Source organism: Passer domesticus, chromosome 3, assembly GCF_036417665.1.
Source record: "Passer domesticus isolate bPasDom1 chromosome 3, bPasDom1.hap1, whole genome shotgun sequence".
In the NCBI taxonomy this organism is placed as follows: Eukaryota; Metazoa; Chordata; class Aves; order Passeriformes; family Passeridae; genus Passer; species Passer domesticus.
In genome coordinates, this window is record NC_087476.1 from 45,215,275 (window position 1) to 45,241,464 (window position 26,190).

General features: G+C 35.9%; 1 protein-coding gene across 2 annotated transcripts in view; it reads left to right on the plus strand.

Moving 5' to 3' along the window:
• Positions 1 to 26,190, plus strand: part of AFG1L (AFG1 like ATPase) — a 58,766-nt gene that overhangs the window by 11,486 nt on the left and 21,090 nt on the right. For both annotated transcript variants that reach the window (XM_064412859.1, XM_064412860.1), the window contains exons 3-7: positions 2,043 to 2,094; positions 2,692 to 2,793; positions 4,082 to 4,212; positions 9,408 to 9,507; positions 12,364 to 12,422. In XM_064412859.1, coding sequence (XP_064268929.1) covers positions 2,043 to 2,094; positions 2,692 to 2,793; positions 4,082 to 4,212; positions 9,408 to 9,507; positions 12,364 to 12,422 — 444 coding nt within the window. The remainder of the gene's footprint in view (positions 1 to 2,042; positions 2,095 to 2,691; positions 2,794 to 4,081; positions 4,213 to 9,407; positions 9,508 to 12,363; positions 12,423 to 26,190) is intronic.

Consider the following 26,190-nt stretch of genomic DNA (forward strand, 5'->3'; position numbering starts at 1 on the left):
TTGGATCTGCCACAGTATCCATCCTTTTTAGCAGTCAGATATCGCTCAAATATTGCTGTCTTCAAAGGGAAACAAATTTAAATTTTAAAAACAACTTTTATGGAGCCCAGGCCATTATATCTGTTTCCTTTAGTCAAAACAAAAGTTCCTTTGTCTGTAACATGTTATCTGGAAATAAGTATGCCTAAAAAGACAAATAGTAAAGTAGTTAAATGTAATTAATAAAAGTTTTACAATGAAAATACTGGTATAAAAATGTAGGCATTATTATTTGTTCTGGTTGTATAACCTTTGCAAAAACAGGTGAAGCTGTACTCTACACATTGATTTGTTTTTTTAGCTTTGTGCTGCTTCTTGTGAAACTGCAAATCACGTTAATACAGCCTTTCTGTGTAATAAATTGAATATGATAGTCTATTATATTGTTAAAATGATTGTTGGTAATCTAAATCTAAACCCAAATAAATTATTTTGAAAATGTCTCATTTGGATTTTTGTCTGTTTCTCCTTTTCTCTTGTAACTTTGAGCATCAGGAGTTTTATTGAGCACAAGCTCTTTAAAACGTACACGCTGAAAAATATTCAACAATTAAATTGTCTTACAATGCTTTCAAAGCATTAGCAGACAGTTGCAGCCCTGTCAATTAATGGAATAGTTTCCAAACATTTGAAACCCTTTCCAGCCACAGATTGATGATACAAATTTTTGATTACCCTATTAACAGAGATCTAAATTAAATCCAAAAAGGGCTCTTGTGTAAGAGCCATGCTTGCATATTTTCTGAGTGAGCTGGTACTGTAGACCCGAGATATTACCCTTCTACTTTTTGGTCATGCATTTTCTTTTATATTTAATTAGTGTTTTGTACTGACTCCTCTATTTCTTTACCATGGTACTGTATTTTGAAAAAGTGCTTTAGATTCAAGTTGTTTAGCAATTACCCAGTTCCAAATGAGACCACAGGGTTGCAATTTTAATTTTCTTCTGTCTTGGCTCAGCCAATAGAGCTCTGAAAGTGGAGCACTTTAAAATAAGCAAATACTCTTCTGCAGTGTGTTTTGTGGATGCCAATTCAGTTTCCTGGATTTGATTGAATTTTTTTAAGATTTCCAGTTTTTTAGAAACCGTTTCTTTTTTGAATTATACTTGGAAGTGGCTGTGCACAGTACTGGGGGAAAGGGAAAGAGGACTGTTTCAAATTGAAAGTCTTAGCACTACTGGAAGTTTTTGCATAAAAATATATACTTGAGTAATATAGATATCAGGTGTCATATGTTCTGAATAATATTTAGAAATTAAAAATTTCTAAGCAATATTGATTCCAGATGAAAGAAACTCACTTGAAAAAATGGTTAATAAAAGGCATACTTTAAAAGTGTATTTTTATATGTTTATATATTTATACATATACAGACACATGCATGTGTATATAGATACATATTTTTACTGTGACTGTATTGATTTTAATCATGTTTAAACCAGAGATAATTTTGGGTTTAATATTCAAAGCTGAGAGTATAGGATGTACAATGTTCATGGCCTCTGCAGTACTGATTTTCTAAGTCCTAATAGTTTATCTCTTTAGCAGACCTGCTCTAATAGGTATTTAGTGCATATATCTATGAATAGTACAATACTGCTTAACTTTATATCCTTCTTTCCTAGGACTATTTGCTCAAATGGCTTAATGAGGCAAAGGATTTGTTTTGATGATGGTGGATTTGGAAACATTGAATCATTTTATGTGTTCTGTTCACATGTGCTATGGCCAGGGATGGAGATATTTTCACAATGATCTGAAAAACCCCAAATCTCAAGCCCTGCACGTGTGTTTTGCTTCTTAAATAGAATTTGCACAATGATAACGTTACTTATGAATTTTGAGCTAATGATCTAGTCAAGGTTACACTTTGCTGCCTAGTGCTACTGTTGTGGTTAAGTGTAGCTTAAGGTTAAGCTGCTTTCTTACTATATCACAGCCGTGTGCTTGCTTTTATTTTACCTCCTATCTACATTTACTCTTTTTTCTCTTGACTTGCAGCTCTTTGCCAAAACCAACCCCCCAAAAGGTCTTTATGTCTATGGAGATGTTGGTAAGTGTCATTTGCATCCAATAGAATTATTTCTAAATTCATGTCTATTCAAATTCTGAAGTGTCTGAAAGCTGTATGTTTACGTAGCTTTATTAGTTTAATGAATTTTAGTGGATGTAACATTATGATGTTATTTAGTATAATTACACTCTGAATGCTGGAAGCTGTTTGATTGGACCACATTACTATGTGTAGTTGTTTTCAGTGTTACCCATTCTCTAATATTTAAGAATGCAATTTAAGAATATGGGAACTAATTGTGGGAGAGAATTCATATATTCTAATTGTAACAGTGCAGCATGAAAACATACTTGCTTTCCAAATGAAATACTAACATGTTTTATAGGTGTACAGGGAGTAATTTGTGCAACCTTTGGGCCACATCTGTGTTTCAAAGCAGAAAAATAAAAATGTAGTTCTTTCAAGTTTTTGAACAGAAAACATAACTGTTCCTCACAGCAGTCTGGACTGGTACTTACCCTGTGGAAAATTAGAGTTTCATTAGGGCCAAGCTAACAAACAATCATTACTGTAATCAGTGCAGACTGCTCTTAAATTAACTACCTGTTGAGTGTTTTTTATTGTTCTTACTTGAAGGCACAGGAAAGACAATGGTGATGGACATGTTCTATTCTCACTTGGAAGTAGAAAGGAAAAAGAGAGTCCATTTTCATGGCTTCATGTTGGATGTACACCAGAGTAAGTGCAGACACAGGTATTGACAAGAATTTTATATAATACAGTATCTATTAAAAAGTCTGTCTCATTTTCATATTAATCACTGTAATGTTATTTAAATATTTAAGCATAAAGAAAAGTAAAAAAAAAAATACAAGAAAAGTTAAAGCATGTTAGCATTGTGTATCATACCAGCATAGATATTAATTGCTTATTATTTCTCAAGTATCTTTTCTGAAAGAAAAATATACATACCTGGTTGTATATATAACTTGAGTGTATTGCTTAGATTGAAATCCTTAACTAAATGTTTTCCAGGTGCCAATTAGCTTACCTGAAATCTGAAGAAGGCAACTGCTAAAACTGAAAATGTAAAGGTTAAGCTCACTCTGTATTTTGAATAAGCAATAACTAAATCAGATATAAATGCCAAGGAGAAGGGAAAATATTCTGGTTGAGTAACTCAGTAATAACTGCCAGTAATTTAGAGGAAAAAAGCAGGAGAAAGAAGTACATCCTAAGTTTCTGAAAATTTTCTGATCAGCTGAATAAGGCACTTTTTTGACAGGAATGCTGTTCTAGATATTTTAAAACTTGCTTCTGTTTCTAAATTCTATGACCGTATAATACTATCAAATTGTTAACTATTGCTGTATTTTACAAGTGTTGTGACAGCTGCATTTTTCTTGGGAAGCTTTCACTGGTGTCAATAACTCGAGCCACTTTTTAGTGCCCACTTTTCAATCATTGCTGGGTCACTTGAGATTTTGTTTCCATTTCTTGTCATTTGTGTTTAATCTTAGCAAAGGTAGCTTCCTTCTGCAGGATCCTTTTTTTCCTCAATCTTTGTCTATAGTCAGATGCAATACAGTCCATGAGACAGTAAAGTATGGTTTTAATAATCTTACCTTACACCATTGTCATCATCTTCACGTGTTGCTGTATCACTGTATTGCTACGTCTACCTTCTTTTAGCTAAATGCATTCTAAGAATATCTTCAGAGCAAGATAAAACTCCAATTTATATCATTTTGTAGAAGATAGAGTATAGGTGCATAGCATTCAAGATGTTTTTGACATTTGTTTTACAGCCTTCTAAACAAAATAAGAATCACAACATCTGTGAGCTTTTTACTGTTGTGTGGATGTGGTTGTAAAGTGTTTTAGCCTCTTGACTCTGGATTAAGTTTGAAGCTTTCTTATTTTTACTGGACCAGTTTACTTTTTATTTGTTAGCTAAATAATTTCTTCTTCCTGTCTTAGAAAAAGAAATAAGAAATATGTGTTCTTTTCCATTTTATCACCTAAGGAATACATCGCCTTAAGCAGAACTTACCAAAGAGAAAAGCAGGATTTATGGCCAAATCATACGACCCAATTGCACCTGTGGCAGAGGAAATAAGCAGAGAGGCTGCTCTCCTGTGTTTTGATGAGTTTCAGGTAAGAAGTCATAGATTACTACTTCATTTCAAAGGAAACTTCATAAAATTACTTTAGATCTTAAAATATGATACTTGATACTGATAATACAGTATTTGAATCACTGGCCAGTAGTGACTGGTAGAAGTTAAGGACTAGAAGTCACTTCACAGTTTTGAAGATGGTAAGGTTTGGGTTTTTTTTCACAGCATTCAAGATGCAAGTTAGCAGTGTAAGTCACCTTGCAGTGCTTTTGTTAGCCTGTCTGGTCATTGATCTTGCAAGGAGGTATTAGAGTTTGTCTAGAGGCTCTTGAATTCTTCAGGACAGGGACCATCATCCTGTACTGAGTCTGTACAGTGCCACCTGATGCTTGCTTGCCATTGATCTTTGCTTTTGTAGTTCATATAATGCAACAAACACTCTCAATGTGATTAACTATTTTAAGAAACTTCTACTGAATTAAATGTGAAAATTAAAAATAAATGTATGAAATGATCTTTGCCCAAGCTAGCTTGATTATTTAATTTGTTTTACACAGCTTGTGAATATTAAGGGTATGTCACAAACTTTTAAATTGTTTATAAAAATGTTTAATAAAAAACTAGATGTACTTGGCAGCTTTAACCAGCTGAGATACTTTTTAATTCAGAGGGAAAATGCAGAGCAAGATACGAACATATCTATGTTAGTTCTTGAATCACTAATAATAAAAGAATCTGTTAAGTGAAATTGTCTGTTATGGTGTTAAATTAATACCATTTTCTGAAATGGGTGGAGCAGTTTATATCTCCTAGCTGTTATTTTGCAAACCTGCACACTTGAGGAAGTAACAGTTCTATGGTCAGCTCCCATGAAGGAATTGTGGTCAGGTAACAGTTGTTGTTGTTTTAAGTTTCTGTTGCATTTTTCAAGCAGGGGTGGTTTCAGAATGTGTGGGGTCATTGCAATTGCTGCTGTTTGATAATTTAATTTGTGCTCTGTCCAGTGAATATGATTATGCTGGGCGTCCAAAACTTGAGTGTAAAATATAAATAGAGAGACAATTGTGCTTAGACTATGAAGAAATGAGAAGGTTTGGAGAGGGAAGTGTTGACTGTCACAACATTAAATGCTCAAATGGTAGAAAATGGCTGTACCATGTATTAGTGTAAATACCTGCTTTTCTGTATAAATGCTCACTGCTTTCATGTTGCAGTATTGTGGTGTTTACAGACTGTCTGTTATATTTCCATATTGTAAAGGGAGAGACTGTGGTATAGTTTGTTGCCAAGTTGATTGCCTGCTCCCCCTGCTGACTTGCTTGAGGTACACCAATGACTTCAACTGTAAAAAGCACCTGTTCTGTTGAACTTTTGCAGCTGGGAAATTAATACAAGAACTATACATTTAAAATGTGTTTCCAAGATCTTGCATTAATAAGTGAATTTTTAAAATCTACTTGGTTTGGATATACTAATTTGTTAAATTCACAGATTTCTGAATGGCTGGATTTCTTGCCTGATTTTCTGTGACATGGAACTCTACACAGGTTTTGCATGATAAGAGGAGTTCCAGCTTTCTGAAATTTTGCAGAAGGCAAATTTGGGATAAGGAATCTTCTGCTTGAATAGTCATAAAGTAGTGCAGTGACTGGAAGAGGAGCTCACATGGTGAGACAATTAACATTAATAATAAGGAGCCATGTTTAATTTGGTGATGTTTGCAGCTCATTTCTGCAGTGGAGATCATGGCTTTATTTCCCTGCAGTCTGATTTACTAGTATTTAAAGAACTGCTAGATTAAAATGAAGCTGGAAAGCACTGCAGGCTTAGAATATACACTGCTCTGACTTGTGGACAAAGCAACTCTCTGTTTTGACAGATGAAAAGTGAGGTTGTTTTGGCAAAATAATAGTGTGTGGAGACAACATCAGAAAACTATTGAGATTTGCTTTAAACACTTCAAGTTGCTTTCAGATGCCTGCTGAACAAAAAAAAGGAAATAAGTTGAAATTAATTATTCATTTATCTTAAGAACAGAAACATGGATGAGTGGTATTTTAAACAGGGACAGCAGAACATATTGTTAATGCTCATTTTGCAGAGGAAACCAAATGCAGAACTTCAGAAGACAAAAGCATTGTTGAGGTTGCATTTTCCTCATTGACAATAGGCTAAAGCAAACCAGAAGTATTCTGAAATAAATCTTCCTGTAAAATCCAGAGAACTGTTAAGCAAGTGGAGAATTGACTAATTGATCTACAAAAATATTTCAGTACTCCTTGTAAAAGTAATTTTCTGTGTTCCAAAGTATTGTTGTATTAAAAAAAAAAAAAAAAGTTTTAATGTATCTTTGTGAAAATACTGTTTGATGGCCAGGACCTCAGTGATAGCACTATGCTTCTGTGTTTGTCCATTTTGAAGCAAGATTTTGTCAGCAGTTGCCTGAGCCCCAGGCTGTCAGGTTATTAAAGCATTGCTATGTCTTACTGATCTTTGTCATACAGTTTACTGGAAATATTCAAGTCTTTTTTTAATCACAAAACTCTTAAACCATTCTGAAAATGCCTTCATTTTGAAGAAAAACCCTAAAATTAAGTAATTATGAGATTTCAGAGCACAGAGGTGGCTAGCAGTGACCAAAGAACTATACACAGGTGGTTAGAAGCTCTCATTTTGGCACGGGGCTGTAACCTTTGCTAGTATTGATAATAAAACCAGAGTCCCGCCTTCTTGAGAAGCTGAGAGATTAACCCAGTGTTAACCTTAAGGTACCAATAGTATCATTTGGACTACAAAAGTGAACTAACAATTTAGGGAGTTTTTACTAACCTGCATTCTATTAAAAGCCTCTAATAAAAATTAGGCTCTTATTTTTGTGCTAATACTAATTGCTGATAATACATGCTTATGTTTGTCATTCATTACGTGGAACTGTACCAATCAGTGGCTGACTGAGTCTCAGGCACTTAAACATGTAAATTAACTATTAGTCTAGTGTCTTTGCTTTTTTTTTCTTTTTTCTCTTAAATGCTAATGAAATTTCTCCATTCTCTCTTCTAGCAGGCTCTCCTTATTGGTAATTTGTAGAGTTTGCTTTTGTTATCATTTGCAATAAATGCTGGATACAGTAAAAAACATGAGAACTTAAAATCCTTTAGTTACTGTTTTCTACCTGCTTTACCTTGTAGAAATTGTTTATCTTTCCTAAAGTGTATTAGATAAAAAGAGCTCACATTTGCTTTCTGGTCCTCAAAATGGCTCTTGCTTTTTGACAGAACTTGCAAGAGGTTTGTTGGGGTTTTTTTGGTTGGTTGGTTGCTTGTTTTTTTTTTTAGTGTGTTATTGTTGGGGTTTTTTTGTGTTTTTCTTTTCCTGTTTTTGTAATGGAGCTCAGAATTCTGCATCAAAAAACAGTTCTCATTAATAGGAGAATGTTATTGGTTTTTTTTTAATGTGAGCATTATTACTCTTTCATTCCCTGTTTGCTAAATGCAGCATGCTTGCTTTGTAGTAGTATTAAACAAAAAGGTTTGTAACAAAATTGTTTCTGTAATAGAATTTTAAAATTTGGCTTTTACGTGTGCTTTGTGGTACAAGAAATTCAGTTACCCTGAAGATGCACATCTGTAGTGATTCCTTGTGTGTCTTGTGTTCTTAGGAAGGGGAGAAATTAGTAAATTTTTGTAGCCAAAAGAAATAAATTATTGATAAGTGAAATATAAATAAGTGTGTAAAACATATGGTATAATAGTGAATTACTATTTTTTTTAATATCAGCTTTTAGGGAACAGAGATATGCAAATCTGAGGCATGTATAATAGTGTAAAATTTGTTTTTTATAAAGGAAAAAAAAATCCCTATTAAGGCATTCACAAAAGAAAATGGAAAAAAATCTTTGGAAGAAGGAAACTAGTGTTTATGTATCGTTCATTAAGAACATTATTGCTTCAAAACTAGCTACCAGAAATGTAACCTAAGTCTTTTACCTAAGTTTCTAGTGCAGAATTTTTTTTTTTTTCCTACTGAAATGTAATTTAGAAATGGGAGAATTATGGGGAGTGGAGTAGAAGAAAACATTGTGCTGGGTAAAGCTTTCTGTGATGGCACATGTGTTGTTATCACAGCATACACATCTAAGGTGGTGAAAGCACAGCAATCTGTCTGTCTCTTGTGTAATGGGAATATATAACTCCCAGCATGCCACCACTGGTTTATTTCCTCAGAACTGGGGTCTGTTTTGGCAAGCCAAAATGCAACAAGTGTCTTTATAATAACCACAGGGTCTGCAGGAAAATCAAGTGTAATGATCATAAAGATGGTTTATGTATTAAGATGGTGAAGTCCTGTAAAAGATGAATTGCTGGTTTTTCAGAAAAACTTGATATATTTCTTTACAGCATTGTTCCTGTATCCTTTTATTTCTTGGTACCATAAAGCAAATTTGTTAAGCTAAAATTAAGATACTTATAGAAATTTTACTTAATGGCTTATCTTGTAGTAATTTTTTCTTCCTTACCCCTCCCCAGTATCACTTGTCCTACCCATTTTTATTTTTCATTCGTGTTTTGTGCCTGAAGGTTAGAAGAGGCTGACTGTGCTGGAAGTGACTGCCTGCCTTTTGATTATTCATGGACAGTAATAGAAGGCACTTAAAAAGAACAATGAAATTGCTTATTTTTGTGATGGGCCATCTGTTGAATTGTTTTTTGCAACAATCACACAATAGTATCTATGTCATATCATTCTATTTTCAACAGCAGCTGATTATGTATAGTTGGCTACTTGTCTTTATTTCTGAAGTCCCATGACCATTTTAAATTCACCTCTGCAAACCTTTGCCTCAAAGGTAATAGAAATGTAAAACAGCCGGTGTGTATCTCTTTTTATTTTCTGGTTTTTTTTTCATGTTGTTCCTAATTAAGTAGGCTCTTAAATGTTTAGGTCTGTTTTCTGTGTCTCCCACCTGTAGTTTTATAATAGAAGTTAACATGGAATCATTTAGCAATTGGTAAAGAAATGGTGGAGTTCTGCAATAAAGAGTGGGCAAGTTTTGAAAGACTGCGGTACATTCACTGCTTATTAATTATCCCTTTTATTTTTTCTCACCAAGCAATAATTAGAATCTTTTTCCATGGCTTTCACTAACAAGCATTTTCCTAGCTACAAAGCCACTTGCAGATCTATTGCAGCAGAAGCTGAAAGCAAGATATAACAAATGTGTTGTCTTCTCAGGTCACTGACATTGCTGATGCCATGATTCTGAAGCAGCTTTTTGAAAATCTCTTCCAAAATGGGGTTGTCGTTGTGGCAACATCCAACAGGCCGCCAGAAGGTAAAAACAAACATTCTATCAGTGTTACCCAAATCCAGATAGTCCAGCTTGTCCCCTGCTTTTTCTTGTTCTTAAAGAAGGAAAGTTTTTCCACTTAATCTTACCCCTCCTGTATCTCAAACTCAGAGTGTTCCTTCCTCCACCACTCTCAAAACCTTCTCTTTTCTGATCTCCTCTACGTTATCCAAACCAGTGAGAGGGTGTTTGGTCACAGGGCAGTTGAGGAGGGGTAAAATATTGCCTGTATTGAATCTGTTTAAGGATAGGAAAAGATCAGATCCTGCAAAAGAAGGGAAATGATATCACACTCCTTCCCGGTTCCTAACTCAGAAACTTGCAGATGTGGTTCCCCAGCTTGAAGGAGACCCACTTATCAAGATGCCATTCTTACCTTCTTATATGCTGCTCTGAGAGAATTGAGTGGAGAGTTGTTTAAATTTCTACCTCTTCTTTACAGTGACTGTCATTTCTAGTGATTAGCTAAGTAGATCCTTCTACAAAGTTCCCAAATCTGTATGGATTTTAACCACACAGTAATTGTAATTTTTTGTAAAGGAGAAAAATGTTTGTGTTGTAGAGCATTAGCAGTTAGCATAATGCATAAACTTTAATGACATTTCAGACTGATCAATTTCAAATACTGAAGAGTTACCTTATTTGTTAACTGTAATGACCATTAATTTTCCTACCCAAATTAATTGAGTAGAAGACAATCACTAATGATGGGCAATTCTACAATCAACTTTATCTTAGCAAAAACCAAAAACAAACCAATCAAAAATCCCCACCCAAATGTTTTTATTAGGGGAGAAAATTATTTCCCATTGGCTTATTTTCCTTTTTTGCACAAACAAGATGGAAGTGTAACTACTGTAGTTGTGTTGACTACAGATAGACTGAATGCTGGTGCTTTACTCACTTGAGAGCCATCCTTGGGGTTTTTTTTAAGCACTACTCTTTAAAGTCCAGGATAATTTTTTACCATAACTTGAGGATTGTAGCCAGTGTTTTAAATCAAGATTGTTGTTTCATGACCTTTAGTGGTGTATGGGTGTTTTTCACATATATAAAGTCACCGTAGCAGCCTGAAATGCATCCACCTGTATTAAGTACCCCAGAGAATGGCAAGAACAACATTTCCAGAGCTGAGCTGTGTTGCAGTCTGGGTGTTGGCTGATGCCCCTCTTTGGTCACTGTTTGGGAATGCTCAGGGTGTGTCTGACATCTGCTGCAGGAAGGGGAATTAGGTTAGTGTAGTATGCTACACCAAGGTTTAAGACGGAATGGAGAGATTTGTTTGTGGATACAAGGGGGAGAAATGGCTTTTTCATTAGAGAGCAGATGTGCCCAGCTGCTGTATTAGTGATACATGTAACTTTGTTGAACTCCTGCCCCTGGAGACTGTGAGGGGACATACTGAGATTGTATTTGAGGAGTCCTGGCTTCTTTTCTCCACCAAAATTACTGTTTATTTTTCTGATCTCATGAAACAGAGACATAATACACAACTTACAGTCCTATTAGCTAGAAGAGCTACTGGGAGTAGCTGTCTTACACTATTGTTGCATGTTCACTAATTTTTGCAAGTAAAGAAGCAATTGATTGCTATACATTTGAACAAATGTATGACTATCCTGATTTGCTGAGTTGGGAATGAACATGATACACGGCTTCCTAGAACTTTGTTAGTAATTAGGATAATGGAATTGCCTTTACTGATAATTTTTCTAAATGTTTCCACATACATATCCAATTTTGTGAAAACCATTCTGTAGGTGCCCTGTGGCTGTCTCAGGGATGCAGCATCTTCTGTCCACCATGAGGTGTTGGTAAAGCATAAAAACTTTAGTGTAGCTGTAGCCTTCAGGCCTTATGGGCAATATGAAGGATAATCATAACCTGGCACGTGCTTTGTGTGGAATTTTGGTGATATGTCTGCCAGCTGTCTGTATTCTCTTATTCATTCCTTTTGTCAGTTATAGGTGCTAAGCTGCCTTTTTATAAGGCTTCCGAATATTAATGGAACAGAGCAGATCATGATACAGTTTTAAGTGATTGTGTTTTCAAAGAAGTCATTCTGTTATGAGCTTGTTGGGCAGTTGGTTAATTTCCAGAGAAGAAAAGTTTGTGTTGTACAAATAGCTAGAGATAAGCAAGATGAAAAATGCTGCTTTGCAGTTTTTGTTAATTTGTATTTTGTTTGATGATGCAGATCTGCATTTTGGTACATAACATACTATTTTTTCTTCCTTTATTCAGTTGTATTCTTAGCAACTTTTCCCAAGTGTACATATTAATTTAATTTTCAGGTTTTGGGCCTTAGGGGTTATCCTTTTTCATGCTTTTGAGGAGGGGGTGTACCTGACAGAATTGCTAGAAGATAAAATGTACCACAGTATATCAAATAAGAATGGTTGTAACTTAGTGAAGACAAATTGTGTATTTTTAGTTTATGTGGGGCTTTTGTCCTCTGCCAAATACTTGGGTTTAGCAGTTGCATAGTTTGGCCTTACAATCTATATCAATGTATACCCAGCATTACAAATATTTTTTATACCCTTACTTTAAAACAGATGCTGCTCTAATTTCTTCTGCAATAATTAGTTATATGTCATTAGAGATGTAAGTAATTTTTTGCTCCCTGCTGTTTTCACACTTCGCAGGGCGTTCCATTCTTCCTTAAGATTGTATGAATTTTCATATAGTAAAATAAGAGAAATGGATTTTAGCTCTCTTTTTCTGCCTTTTGTTCCTCCTCCTGTCTCTAGTAACACTGAGTTTTATTTGCTAGACTAGAAGACAAGCTGACATTATTAAGACTAAGTAGCAAAATGGTACTGATTTCCTTTCTTTCAGATCTCTATAAAAATGGTCTTCAGAGGGCTAATTTTGTACCATTCATTGCTGTGCTGAAGGTAAGGAGAGCCACTTGTTCAGTGCTTTTCAGTTTTGCCTGCTTTATTAATCAATTTGTAGAAGATTTGTAGAGGATTGCTTTGATGCAAATTTCCACATTTTATATATCTGCTTTAACTGTTTGGAGCAAAACTAATTGCAGATAAGGTAAGAAGGGACTTTTTCCTTCTGGAATTAACATATTTTTAAAGCTGTACTTTTTTAGCATGACAAAAAATCTGCCGTTTTGTCTAAGGCAGCAGAAAGTGTTTGTTTGGATAAGACTTTCCTGCTGGTGCAGGTATGCTGTGTAACATAGTGTCCCTCTACACATTTATACTGTGTTGTACTTGTGGATATCTTACATTTATAATGCTAGAACAGCTTGCTGTTGCTTTGATATAAGGAAAGTAGGGTTTGTTCTGTACCCCTCAATTGCCTTGTTTCTGGGTCTTTCTCATGTGTAAGTGGTGTTTTCAATGGCTGTTTGTGAGGCTTCACGTAATGTTCAACAAGCAGCAACTCTGAAGCAAGCTTCCTTCAGTCTGCATGCTGTGTTGTGGGAGGTCAAAAACTGTAATAGCTTCATTTAAATTAAAAAATGGAGGATCCTTCCTCTGTGAATAACACAATTGGTGCTTATTTTGCTGTTAAAAAGAATATAAGCTGAAATGACACTTAGAAGTTCTGGACAAGTTGCAGATATTTTTATTCACAAGCTACAATTGTATTGTTGTGTTATTGGGGCTAACATACAGGTCTCCTATCCTGCTCTGGATTGACATGACATGTAAAATGGAAATATCAGCATTTCCCTACTTCACAGAAGTATTGCTAGCATAAACACATAAATAATACAAACTATGTTGGTATCTAGGATAAAAGAATTGTAAGGTAGAGTTTAGGTAGGTTTGGCTTTGTGATAGGAGATTTGGAATTGCTGAAATGATGCATTGACTGGATGTTTCTGCTCAGGTGGTCAGCAGTAAAGCAGCTGACCATGCCTAGCAGTTCCAGTGGGCCCTTTAAGAATTACAAGATTGCTTAATTGCCTAAGAACCTTTGAAAATCCCATCTAATGTTGACATTTGTACAATTACCAGATTTAAAAGTTAATATGCCATTGACATGGTTATGGCACTCTGGTGCATCTCAGAATGGCTGTATATGAAGTCAGGGAGGTTACCAGTGAGAGTGGTTCTTACCTGGATAGCTTTAGAAAGAAGTAAGGAGCATAAAAATAAATGAACAACCACTTCTGTTTCAGGTTCTTGAAAAGGGTTTATTTTGTAGCTGACTACATTGGATGAGAATTCCCAGTCACAGAGTATTTTCAAGCATAGAAGTAGTTTCATATGCATTTGCTTTTTGAAAAGCAGCAACCATGGCAAATAATTCTTTTCTTATATGTCTTTCTTTATTGACTCCTAATTTTCTCCCTGATAAACATAAGTCTCTTTCATTTCAGTGATCATCAGGCTTTAAGAATACCTATAATGTATGCTTATTTATAGTTTCCTGTTTTGTCTTTTTACCTAGCTTAATTAAAAAATATGAAATGTAGTTTATGCATCAGAACACCTCATCAGGACTGTGAAGGTAATAAAATTTTTTTAGTAGGGAACAGATGGAATGCTGAAAGAAGCAGTATAGATGGTTTAGTCTAAAGAATGGAGTACTGCAAAAAGAAACAAGTAGCACAACCCAGACTAGAGGCAGATGAATATTATCATCTGAATGAATGAAGGGAGAAACAAGTGTTAACGTAATTCACAAGGGCCTTTCTAAAATACTGGATTTTCTGTTGTTGTTCTTTTTTCCAGCACCTTTGTGTTTTAACACTTCTCTAAATTTATGTGCCTTCAATGTCACGTTAATAAATATCACCAGTGTAGCATTATTCCTTCCCAAAGATACAATGACCAAAAGTTGGATCCAAGGAAGTTTATTCACAAAACGCTTCTCTGACCCTGGTTGGAAAGTGGAAGGATAAGGGCATGGTATTAAAATTATTAATAAAAAAAATCAAAATCTACATTTTAAATTCAATATAACAGAAGTCAGCATTTAAAAATCACACTGGAATGTATTCTAGATAAGATTTTAACTATTGATCTTTACGTTACAAAGGTGTGGATAAAACACTGGTACTGTGGCTTTGGTGGTTTGAAAAAAGCAGATTTAGGCCTCCCTGATGTGTGTAGAATCTGTGTGATGGCATTGGTGTGAATGGATAAAGTAGCTTCTGCCTCAACTGTGCCTAATTCCATAACTAGAAAATGTAAATATGATTTCTTCTAGGATTTTTGTGAAAATATGAAGGAAAACACTGCATTGGTTGCTCTCAAATGTTTGATTTACTGTCTTCTCAACCTCTCCCTCTCTGCAAGCCACGTGTGTCTGTGGTAATGTCAGTCTCATCTGACCTGTCCCCTGGTACTGGCTTTGACAGCTGGGACTAACTCCTGTCGTCGTTTTCTCTGGATCCAGAGCCACCCAGAGGGCTTTTGTTTGGGGTTTAGTGGGAGTGAATAGGTGGGTTGGTTTTGTTTGGTTTTTTTTCAGTAATTAACTCTTATGATCATAAACCTTAAAATAAGACTTGAGCACTAAAAGTAGTTCAAGTTCAGCGCAGGAGTTTCAAATTCCTTTAAATGTTCTTGGGGAGGTGGAATGAATGGAAACTGTTGGCAGTATATTTATGTGAAGAGATGCTTCACTTGAAATAGATTTCAGGCTCTTTTCATTCCTTGTCAGTGGAACACATAGTTTCTAGATACCTGGGTAACTGTTACACAAATATCATTTATTGCTTCAAATGATCAAAAGTAATGGTTTCTTCCTGAGATCTAGAGTTACCCATGTTCATCCTGAATTTTGTTTTTATTTTCTACAGTCTATGTAATTCCAGTATCTGTGTTTGCGTTCTATTTCTTATAAAGATAGCTGTAAAGCAGTTTCTGTGGAATAAGCAAAAAGGTGAAATAGCACTCAAGGAAAGATACAGTTATCTTCCAGAGTTTGCCCATATTTTCTTTCTAGGTGGTAGATTACTGGGGCAAGTGACTGTTTTGTGAAGTTGCAAGTGAAAATTTCCAATTTTTAGAGCCACGTGAAAGCTTCAGGTCCTTACAACTGGTAGCCACATAAAAGCCCCAGGTCTGTGTCACTGGGCAGGTCATTAACACCACTGGCAGCTTTTTTTGCCCTGTGTGTGCTCCCTGTTCAATGCTGATCTTATCCCAGTGTTCTCTTCTTTTGAAATATTAAATAGTTTGAGATTTATTTTTTCAGCAATTCTTTAATCCTGTAACTCAAAGCTTTATAAACAGGGGAAGATTCTGAATGATGAGTTCATTGTTGTGGCTATGTTTCTTTGGAACACCATATTCCTTATGAAAGAGTTTAGTTTCTGGAACAGATAAGAGTGCTTCTTCAATCCATGAAATTTTACAAAGAGCTTTACAACAAAAAGAAGCATTAGGAAGAAAAATATTTTAATTCTATAATTGTAATTTGATTCAGTCTCTTCTGATTGAGCTTTTAATCTCATAGGATCTCTTGCTGAGCATTTTAAAGTGTGTGGAATTCTTATGTGATTTTTTTTTAAAAGACAGTTCTTGAGAAAACCATTGATTGCTTGCTCACAGTTACTTTGTTCAATTGCAGAGAGCAGAAATACTCCAAAAATTGTTACTCTCAACCTAAAAGAAGTAGACAAAGTTTCTAAATGTTTTAAAGCTGATTTACAAACAAAGCTATGTATCACAGAATTGTTGAGATTGGCAAAGTCCTTGAAGACTGTTGAGTCCAACTGTTAACGCATCGCTGCCAAGTCCACCACTAAACCATGTCCCCAGGTGCCACATCTGCATGTCTTTCCTCTGGGGATGGTGTCTCGCTTCCTTGGGCAGTCTGTTCCAATACTTGACAAACCCTTTTGGTGAAGAAATTTTAACCCCAGGTCCTTTTTTGCTGTGGAGCTTTCCAGCCATTCTGTCCCCAGCCTGTAGTGCTGCCTGGGTTGTTGGGAGCCAAGGGCAGGACGCAGCACTTGGCCTTGTTGAAGCTCACACCACTGGCCTTGGCCCATGGATTGAGCCTGTACAGATCCCTCTGCAGAGCCTTCCTGCCCCCAGGCAGATCAACACTCTGCTAATCTTTAACAACTTGATGTAAGACAATATGTGAGGCTCTTGGAAAAAAAAAAAAAGGAAAAAAAAAAGCATGCTGTAATTTACTGTTTTGGCAGTAATTTTGGCAACATTTTAATTTTGGCAGACATTTAATGAAGAGATTTACTTCAACCCTTAACCCTACACTGAAATCCTAACTCTAATTCAGTGGCTAGTTTAATGTTTCATTCTCTGAAAATCAGGAAAGAAAGCTGTTCAAATAATTTGTTGTGTAGAGTCTGTAAGTTGAGGGAGCAGTTCTTGCAATTCCAAAGGTTTCCTGGAAGTGTAGCATGAAGCATCAAAATGTCAAGCTGTGTTGAAGTACCAAGTAACTTCTGTGTTTTGTCAGGTTTTCTTCATGCAACAGACTTGCACTACACTAAATTTTAACTAAAAGTCAAAAAAATTTTAGGGCACTTCATAGTCTGAGTATAACTTTAAAAGGCCCAATTTTAGGAAAAAATCTTTGGCTTTGGCTACCTGCATTTTGCTTTGAGTAAAGGGGAGGAATCAGCTAGAAATCTATTCTCAGTAGGACATTAAATTTCTTTCAGCATCTTTTTTTTCCCTTCTTGTTTTTCTTCTGCTATTAGGGACCAAATAATTTTTTATTTTAAAACTGGTTTAAATGACTTTTAACCGTAAGTAAGCATTGTACACTCGTCTCAAATAGAAAGCAATGCATTATTTATACACTATATTTCCCTGTCTTTCTTGAAATCAGTTGATGATTATTTATTTAGAATGTTGCTGGCTGTGGTTTTAATTAAAGTGCACTCTTTCCTACAAAGCGAGAAACAGGAATTTAAAAGCATTTTCAGTTTTCAATAGCTTAGTATGAGGACGTGAAAAATACTTGTTTTAACAACATTTAGAGCTGCCCCTAAGGAAATTGTGGGAGTTAGTTTTGTACAAAGGCATTTGGTAGATATAAAATGTCTTTGATGGTGCAGTCAGCTTTTGTCCAACCACCTGTGTGAGAAATGCAGGGATTTGTTGAGTGGCGGATCTGCCTCTCTCCTCCCCCCTCTCCCAAAAAAGTCATCTCCTTGATGAAATTGATTTGTCAGTTTGTTCCAGTCTAATGGTGTGATAGCCCAGCAGCTTTCAGTATGTTGAATAGTTAAAACCTGCTTTTGAGGTCAGTGTCAGCCACTCTGACCCCTGTGAACTGTCACCTGAGTCAGAATTGCAGGGATTAGGCCTTTGATATTGTGATGGCTTCGCCTATCAATTGACTTTTTCATTACTGAAGATGTTGGGCCTTTTGTTTCCCTTCTTAGTATGTAACCAAGCAAACTCCTAAGTAGAAGGAGCATTTGTTCTTGTTCTCTCTCTGTGCAAGTAATAGAAGTGCTCATCTTTTGTGAAGTGTACCTAATTAAACATAGAAAAAATAAAAATAGGAAATACAGCAGGATTGCAAGTATTTTGTGCTGCAAGTATTTTTGAACCTCAGCATAATTTCTGGGAAATCTTAGTCTGATAAATTTGTGAGACTATCAAGTAATAAAATGTTGTACATAGAAAGCAGGGTGTCAGATTAGAAGCTACCAATCCCTTCTGCATTCAGCCTTCTAAGCCTCTGTGTGTGTGTGTTAAATTTAAACACAAGGGTTATTTGAATTCTCTAGTTCAGAGCACGTAACTGTTAGAATATTCTGTAATGTACCTATTGCTTTATTGTGTTCTCAAGGGATGAACTGTTCAGTTTGTTTACCTTTTATATCTGTCTTAGACACTTTCTTCTAGATGGTTTATTTAGGTGCAGATCAAAACTTTATTTTAGGATTAAATAGCTGCTACAGTAACTCTGTGCCAGGCTTCCTGCCTTCTCTCTTTCTTAAATTGTTAGGATTTCCTGAGCTCTTGCTTGGTTTGTTTGCTCCTTGATTAAAATGAGTAAATGAAAGCATATCATAGATATGGAATAGTTGATTCCTGCTGTATCAGGGTAAATTAGTCTAATTACACGTGGCAGTTCTGTTTGCTTGTGATGTAATGTGAAATGAGGTCCTGCCTCCCCCTGAAAAGCCCGAGCCAATTAATAAAGCTTTTAAGCTCTTTGTCACAGGCCACCGTGGAGGTCTGCAGAGAAGAACTTTAATCCAATAAACATTTCATTTAGATCATGAAAAGAAAGCATGAGGAGAAGCTCCTACAAGAGAGGGTGTTACCAGCAATTCTAGTTGTGAAGAGATGTGAGGAATTTGCCAAATTAACCAAGAGGCCTTCATATTTAACACATAAATGTGTCAAAACTAATAATAGAATAATTTAATTTGAGTTGAACCTTATATTGTTAAAATTCTAAGAAGCCACAACTGTTTTCTTCAAAGACTTTGCTGTTGAGTTGGATGGACAGGGCAAGGGGAGGTTGTGAGAAACCCAGATAGCAAATAACACTGGCCGAAGCTGGTGGAAAGAGGGAAAAAAAGGAATAGATAATTAGGTGTAATTAGCGTGTATGAATTGTTGTCTCCCTGCCCTTGCCTTGAATAAATTTCAGAGAAAAAAAAAACCCTAGTGGCAAAAACCCTTTGATGTAAGAAGAGTCATTGTGGTTTGGCAGCATAAAGGCAGTGTTTTATACTTCTTACATAATGGTTGTGATACAGAAAGAGTGAATGGACCCTGCACCCCCCAGCCTGCTTTACAGCAAGGACTTTTGGATTCCCTTGAAACAAAATGCATCAGAAGTTTTCAGTTGTGGGTAATGAGGTAGTGGACCTCATCAGAGCGAAGCGTAAGCCATCTTTAGCCTTTGTTTAGATCTTAATAGCTTTTTTTTTAATTATTATTCTGGGAAATTCAGTTTTGTAAATCATGACTACTTTTTTTTCTTTCCTTTTTTTTTTTCCTGCCTGCCAACAGTTCTGGCAGGAGCAAAGGCTAATACTGGGGAAAAGAAATACAAATCAAATGTTAAAAAGAAAAACAACAGCATAAAAGAAATCTAGACAAATAACTTTGTCCAGGGTATAATTCCAGTGAAGTACATGTATTGGGATGAATTTGACCCTTAGCTTACGAAACATCATGTTATAAATTCAGCGTGAACTGTTGGCGTTTGTTTCTCACAGAACGCCACAGCTTGCTTATTAGGAGATTGAAAGTTACAGTCATTACTGGTCCTTTAGCAAAACTGGGTGTTACGCAGTGATTTGTGATTTGCAGGTGGGTTTTTTTTTTCTTTTGTATTTATTCTTATTCTGCAAGGAAGATTTTTTTTCTGAAGTGATGGGAAATGGGGAGCACTGTTCAATGTAATTCTTAGTGCATGGAAGTTTACTCTGCCATTCTTCTGTTCCCTGACTGGAAAAAGGAGAGGCTACTTGTCTCTGAGCCGGCACAGCCACATCTGTACCTCCTGAATTCTTTCACTTTTGTTTGAATATCTGAAATACTATTCACAGAACAGTACATTTTAAGAGTCTCTCTTTTTATTCATGCACCATTATTTTACAAGTTAATTGTCTATTTTTCCTCTTCTTAGGGGGTAGCTGATTTGTAGCTAGACATTAAAATAAGTTAGTGAAAAGTTGTACAATAGATCGTATGTTCCTTGTGGTAGCAAGAATGGTGGGCTTTCTTAGTTGTTAAAGTTTTGAAGGCTGTAATGTAAACTTGTGCAACTTCCACTGAATGAATTTTGCCTCTCAATTTATCTCTGCTAAACTCTTCAATTTAAAGTTTAAATGTTCTTGTCACAAGTGTAAGAAAAAGATTGATTGAAAAAGTTATATTTGGCAATATTTATTTTCCCAGCTATTTTTGCTCTAAATCCATGGAAAAATAATTCACAAGCAAAATGTTTATTATCCCAAATCAACCTGAGAGCTTGAAAGTGATTGATTACTTTCCCTGATATTGTACAGGATTCTTGGATGACATTTAGAAAGTTTTCTTCAAAATTTGTTCATGTGTTTTTTTTTTGTTTTGTTTTTGTTTTGTTTTGTTTGGTTTCTTGTTTTTTTTTTTTTTAGTTTTGTAGCCGTGTTTGCAATTGGGATAAACATGGAGTATCTGAGGCTATTGCAACAATTTCCCATATTTCATTATTGCAGAAGAATATAGGGGAATAGACTGTAAAAACCCCTTAGTTAACCCTGTAAAGCATTGCACTATTTTGTAGAGCAAATAGCCTTTTCTGCTTGAAGTTAATTTGATCTGTGAAAGGCAGTACCTGAATACCATGCCAGATAAGTAATTATTCCTGATTGTAATGTTGGGGTTTTTTTCAGGTATAGGTCACAGGAAATTCAGTTAGGGTAGAGTATGTACAAAGCTAAGAAATATGCAGATTTTCTGTTGTAAGATTGTGTAAAAATTATTTACAGTTAATACTTGCACAAAGGTTAGAAAGGTTGATGAAGTGATACTTAGTTTTGCTTTACTATTCACTGCATGTCAGAATGTAATTATGACTGATTCATGAAACTGTCTTAGCAATGAACCATCTTTATTAAAATGCTGATCAAGAAAAGAGCTGACAGTAATAAAGAATAGAACACTTTAGTCTTGTTGCTTTTGAATGATTGCTAATTACCCCAGAGGTCATGTATAGTGCTTATGAGGATTCATTGACATTTTCTTTAAAGTCTACTGTTTCAACAACATCTGAACAAGGAGACAAAAACTATATGTATATCCAACAATGCTTGGACCAAGTTTTTCTTCACCACCAAATACCTGGTGTTTCCTTTCTCCTTCCCCCTCTCCCTGAGGACATCTCAATCCCATGGATTAGTGGAGCAGAAAGTTAGGAGTACTACAAACTTGATTAATTTCCCTTTTTTTTTTTTGGGTGTGTGTGTGTGCCTTTTTTGTTTTCAAGTAAGGCAAAAGGAGAAAAGAAGCAGCCCTTTGAAGGTGCCTCACCTGTACCATGCATGCTCCTGACTAAGGCTGGTTCAACTCCTTGTAGAGCTGCACCAGAGAGGAAACTGCACTTACCCTTGTACACTTCTCTCAGCAGGCTGTGGACAGACCTGTCCAGCTAATGAGCTGGACCAGATTCACATTCTGAAATTTCATGTTCTGAAATTTCACATTCTGCTAACTGTCACATGCTGGTGACTTTGAGAGTACACTGAATTAAAAACCTGTGGGTATGCTTTGTATATCAGCAATATTTTTTTTTGTTACATACTACAGTTTTGCTTAAGATGATTCTTGTTCTACCATAGTTACAGAAAATGCCAGTTGTAATGGTATCCTTTGGATGGAGAAACCTTTTCTTTAAATTGCTTGAGGAAGAATATTAACAAAGAAGAAACAATATTCTAGTTGATAATTTAACACTTTATGGAGTCAACTATTGAAAAATAAAAAAAGCTTAAGTCTAGTGAGCTTTCTTTACCTGAGGAACACTTTCTGTGTAAGCTGGTGACTCTCATCACATCTGCATGTTGTGTGAAGTGAAGAGAACATCTTAGGCTGAATGTAAATGTATGAGAAGAATGTTTGCAAATGAACAATTGAATTATTTTCTGATTTGCTGGAGGAAAGGAGTATTGTATTGTATTGTAAAAGGAGACCAAATCAGAGGATGCATTTGAAAAGGAGGGTGAGATCTATGTGAAAGTTGTGGTTCCTTTTCCTCAGAAAGAGTGGCTGGAAGTTGCACTTCTTAGATAGGCATGGTTACTAATAGTAGGTGTTCTAATGGGCTTGTTCAGAGGCCAAGAGTATGAATTGTGCAGCTTTATCTGCTTGGGGATAGAACTATACTCTTCCTTGCTCATATGGAAAATGAGCATTTCATACTGCACTGCTGCTGCTGCATTTTCCAAGTGTCTGGTTTGACCCAGGCCTGAAAGGCTGTGGAAACTCAGCACGTGTGGGAATTAAGGTGATGATCCTCCTAAATTGAAAAACTCTTGTATCTCTGCTGCCCTGCACCTTCTTTGGAGGTCCTCAGATGAGTGGGTTTGACAGCTAAGTGCTAATCTGAGCACTCCAGTTAGTTCTTTGGCTGCTGATGAGAATTGTGGGATGATTAGTTTGTCTATTCTTGTGGTCTAATAGGATGATTTATATGTTGGGGTTTTTTTTTGGCTTTTTGTTTTAATACCATTAAAATTCAGAGCAGAGAATAATAATTGGGTTAATTTAAGGTGATCTTCAAGGTTCAGAAGTATCTACTCACCTGCATTATGAAGTGTTACAAGCTGCTCACAATAAGTGAGCTCCGAGGGCACATGGTGCTTAGTGCAGTGTTTACTGTGGACTGCAAGGCCATCTATAGCATTTCAGGGCTTTTTGTGACACAGGGCACACACGTGTGACACATGTCTTGAGAACTTGCAGGCTATCCAGCTAACCTGGATTGCCTTTTGAAATTTTCTGAAGTTTCTTTCTTCATAATAATCTATCCTGTCGTGTGCTTATAATTTCTTGAGCAGTTAAACATTTTAATAGCTACCATTCTTGATTGCAGCAATAAAGGAAAATCAGAAGTGCTTACTGGAAAAAAAAGTATTTGTTAGTCTTTATTTAATACCTTTCTAGAGTAGGTCTATTGACAATCTAATTTTATCTATTCTGTCTAGAGGTGGTTGTTGAGTTGTTGAGCCATGAGGCTTTACCTTTTTTTTCCCTTTTGAAATAAAATTTTTTGAGCCACTCAGTGGGAATGAGTCCATGCTTACACTGCATTTCTATCTTAGTAATTGCATTTTCAATTCTGTAATTGTATTTGCACTTTGTATACATAAATACATAAATGACTTCAAAATAAATTGTATAACGAATTAATTTTATGCATTTGAATTGAATAGGGTAAGTCAGACTTTAAATATCTCAATAGAATAGAAAATCTAATGGAACTGAGGATGGTTCCACTAGACTGACTGTAGCTTCAATATTAAGTATTTATTTCAAAAGGAGTTTAGCCCAAAATGAAGTTTGATAATTTAAAATTCCATCTTAAGAAATGGAAACCAATTGTTATAGTTATGGGGTTTGACAATGAAGTGCTAACAACCTGAGCACTCCAGTTAGTTCTTTGGCTGTTGATTAGGATTCCATGGTGATTAGTAAGTGTGAGAATGCAATCACATCCCTAGGTGTAATCAATCTTGTGCTGGATGAGGAAGTCCAAAGGTGGAGAAAGTAGAACTTCTATATGTAATCTTAGAGGGGTTTTCCCCATGCTGTAAGAAGCTGAACGGTTAAAAGTAGAGAAGCCTATCTTTTCACTCCTCTCCAAACTTCCAGGGTTTTTAAATTATAATAGTGATTTTTTAGTACCATGATGCAGGAGAACAACGTTGCTGATACCTGTGAAGAGTAGACAAGATGCATGGTGATGCTCACACAGGCACCATCTCTGATGTTTAGTGTTTCATTCTTACACCTGTGAGCAGGATTTGTTTTTCCATATCATGCAACCATGTGTTTGGTGTTCTTTTTTCTAGATCTAGTATTTTAAGTGTTTTGCTTGGACATTTACATTATTTTGGTGTGCTTTATTTTCTTTTGTTATATGTTCTGATTGTACGCTGTCTTTTAACATTTAAAGCATGTATCCTAAAAAAATTATTTATAAATATTTTTCCTTTGGCCTTCCTGTGAAACAGGTAAGTGAATGTTTATGGGTGCAGAAACAACCATGGTGTGTACCCTTGTTGACAAACCCCAAAAAGAAAACCTTTGAATCTCTACTCAGCACATAACTTCTCTGTGACCTTTCTGACTGAGCAAAGGTGACCACGTGCTGCATCTCCCTTTGGAACTATCTCCAAGGGTGCATTCTTAACTCGGAGAAGAGAGGGTGTTGTTATTGTCTGGCTGTGTGAGCAATCCTCCTCCTACTGCCCTTCAGTTCGCTGCTGCTGTTGCTGTCCCACCTTTCCTCTCCTCTGCTGTGCCGAGCTCAGTTTGTGTAAATAACATTTCCCACTTCTGTTTGGTGTTTGGGATTTTTTTTTTTTTGTTATGTTATTTTCCATTAGTACCTATGGATCTGTACTCATCATATATTCACATAAGGAAAGGTTGTTCCTACCCTGCAAAGTTTATAATCTAACTGCAGGAATCATGTTTTCTGAGAGCTGTTGTGATTCAGATTATGATGTTTGAGTCGAATGGCAGGAGCCGTTCATTTTCTGTGTATTCACAGAGTGTCTTAACACAATAGGTGTGGGTGAGCTTTGAAGTGTCTCAGTGCAAATAATTAGCAATGAGTATGGATAGACACCTGAACCTGTAGAAAGGTTAGGAAATTCCTGAGGCTCTGTTATTTGTATTTAGACTGTGATATCTAAATGGCCATAGTGCCTTCCTGAACTGATCATCAGTCTGGAGAGACCAAACACATCAATTAATTAGGAACTTCCCAGGAGTAAAATGCCAAATATTTTCAAAAGGACAAAATATTTCTCAGTTCCTGTTAGCTGTCCTCTGCTTTTATGCTTGCACTGTGTATTACAGAAAACTGCTGTACATCAGAACTGTGTTTTTTCATTTTGTTTACATTTGGTTCAGTTGACCTTTGCCTCCTAAGGAAGCAAAAAATCACTAGGACTATATTAACTGTATTTTATAGATCTCTGAACTGGATTCTGCTATTGCATTTTTGGCTGAAAGGTCTTACATCTAACAGGTTTTTTTGAAATAAACTACATCATGTTGTATCATATTAGAATCAAAAATAGTACATCATTACAGACATACAAACAAAGCTAATAGGGAAGGAAATATCTCTGTTAGGCAATGTTTGAATCTTAAAAGGGGTCCAAAAACAAATAATTTTTTGAATACACAAGTTCTTTTTAACTAGAGTCACTAATGATAGTGGTTTTTTTTTTTCTGAAGAGTGATAATACTAATTATTTCAAAGACAGAGAAAAGAGAAGGAAGGAAAAAGAAAAAGGTACCTTCTCTTTAGCTGTATTGGTGATATTTACATCTTCAGTTTCATGGTTCTTACCTCCAAAACTCATTCAGTGTAATGTGATGGAGTCATAAAAGCTGTCGGTGCATGTAAGGAGTGACAAATTGTTAAGTGGAACACAGGTGGACTAAAACAAGGTAGCACTGGGCACCCATTTCTGTTTCATCAAGCTGCACAGACCTGCATGGTACAGCCCAGTACAAGTCTGTATCACAGGACACCTGCTTGTCATTAGCAGCTGAGCCTCCAGCACCACTGTAAACATCAGGGAACAAATTTACACCAGCCACAGCGTTCAGGTGTGCTTTTGTTCTTTCAGCCCTACCATAACCATGGAGTACTGTCAAGTGCATGTGGGTCTATGTTCACTTTTCACTGTGTGCAACACAACACGCTGAGGGAGCAGTAGAGTTCATAAATCTGACTTGAAGGCCAGAGATGGCGAAGAATTAATGTAAAAGTCCCATCTCTTTTTTTCCAGGAAAAAACAAACCATAATGATTAACAGCATTACTACATTTGCAAGTATCTAAAGTTAATCTAAGCAATCTCATAGTCCTCGAAGCTGTAGTAGTAATCTGTGGGGGTTTCCCCCTACTAACATAAAGAAAATAGTACTTCAGTTAATCTACTACTTTGGAAAAATAAACCATTAGGTGGAAAGATGCTGGCAAAGAAAAGCTAAGTGAACTAGCTTTGCTGTGCAATTTC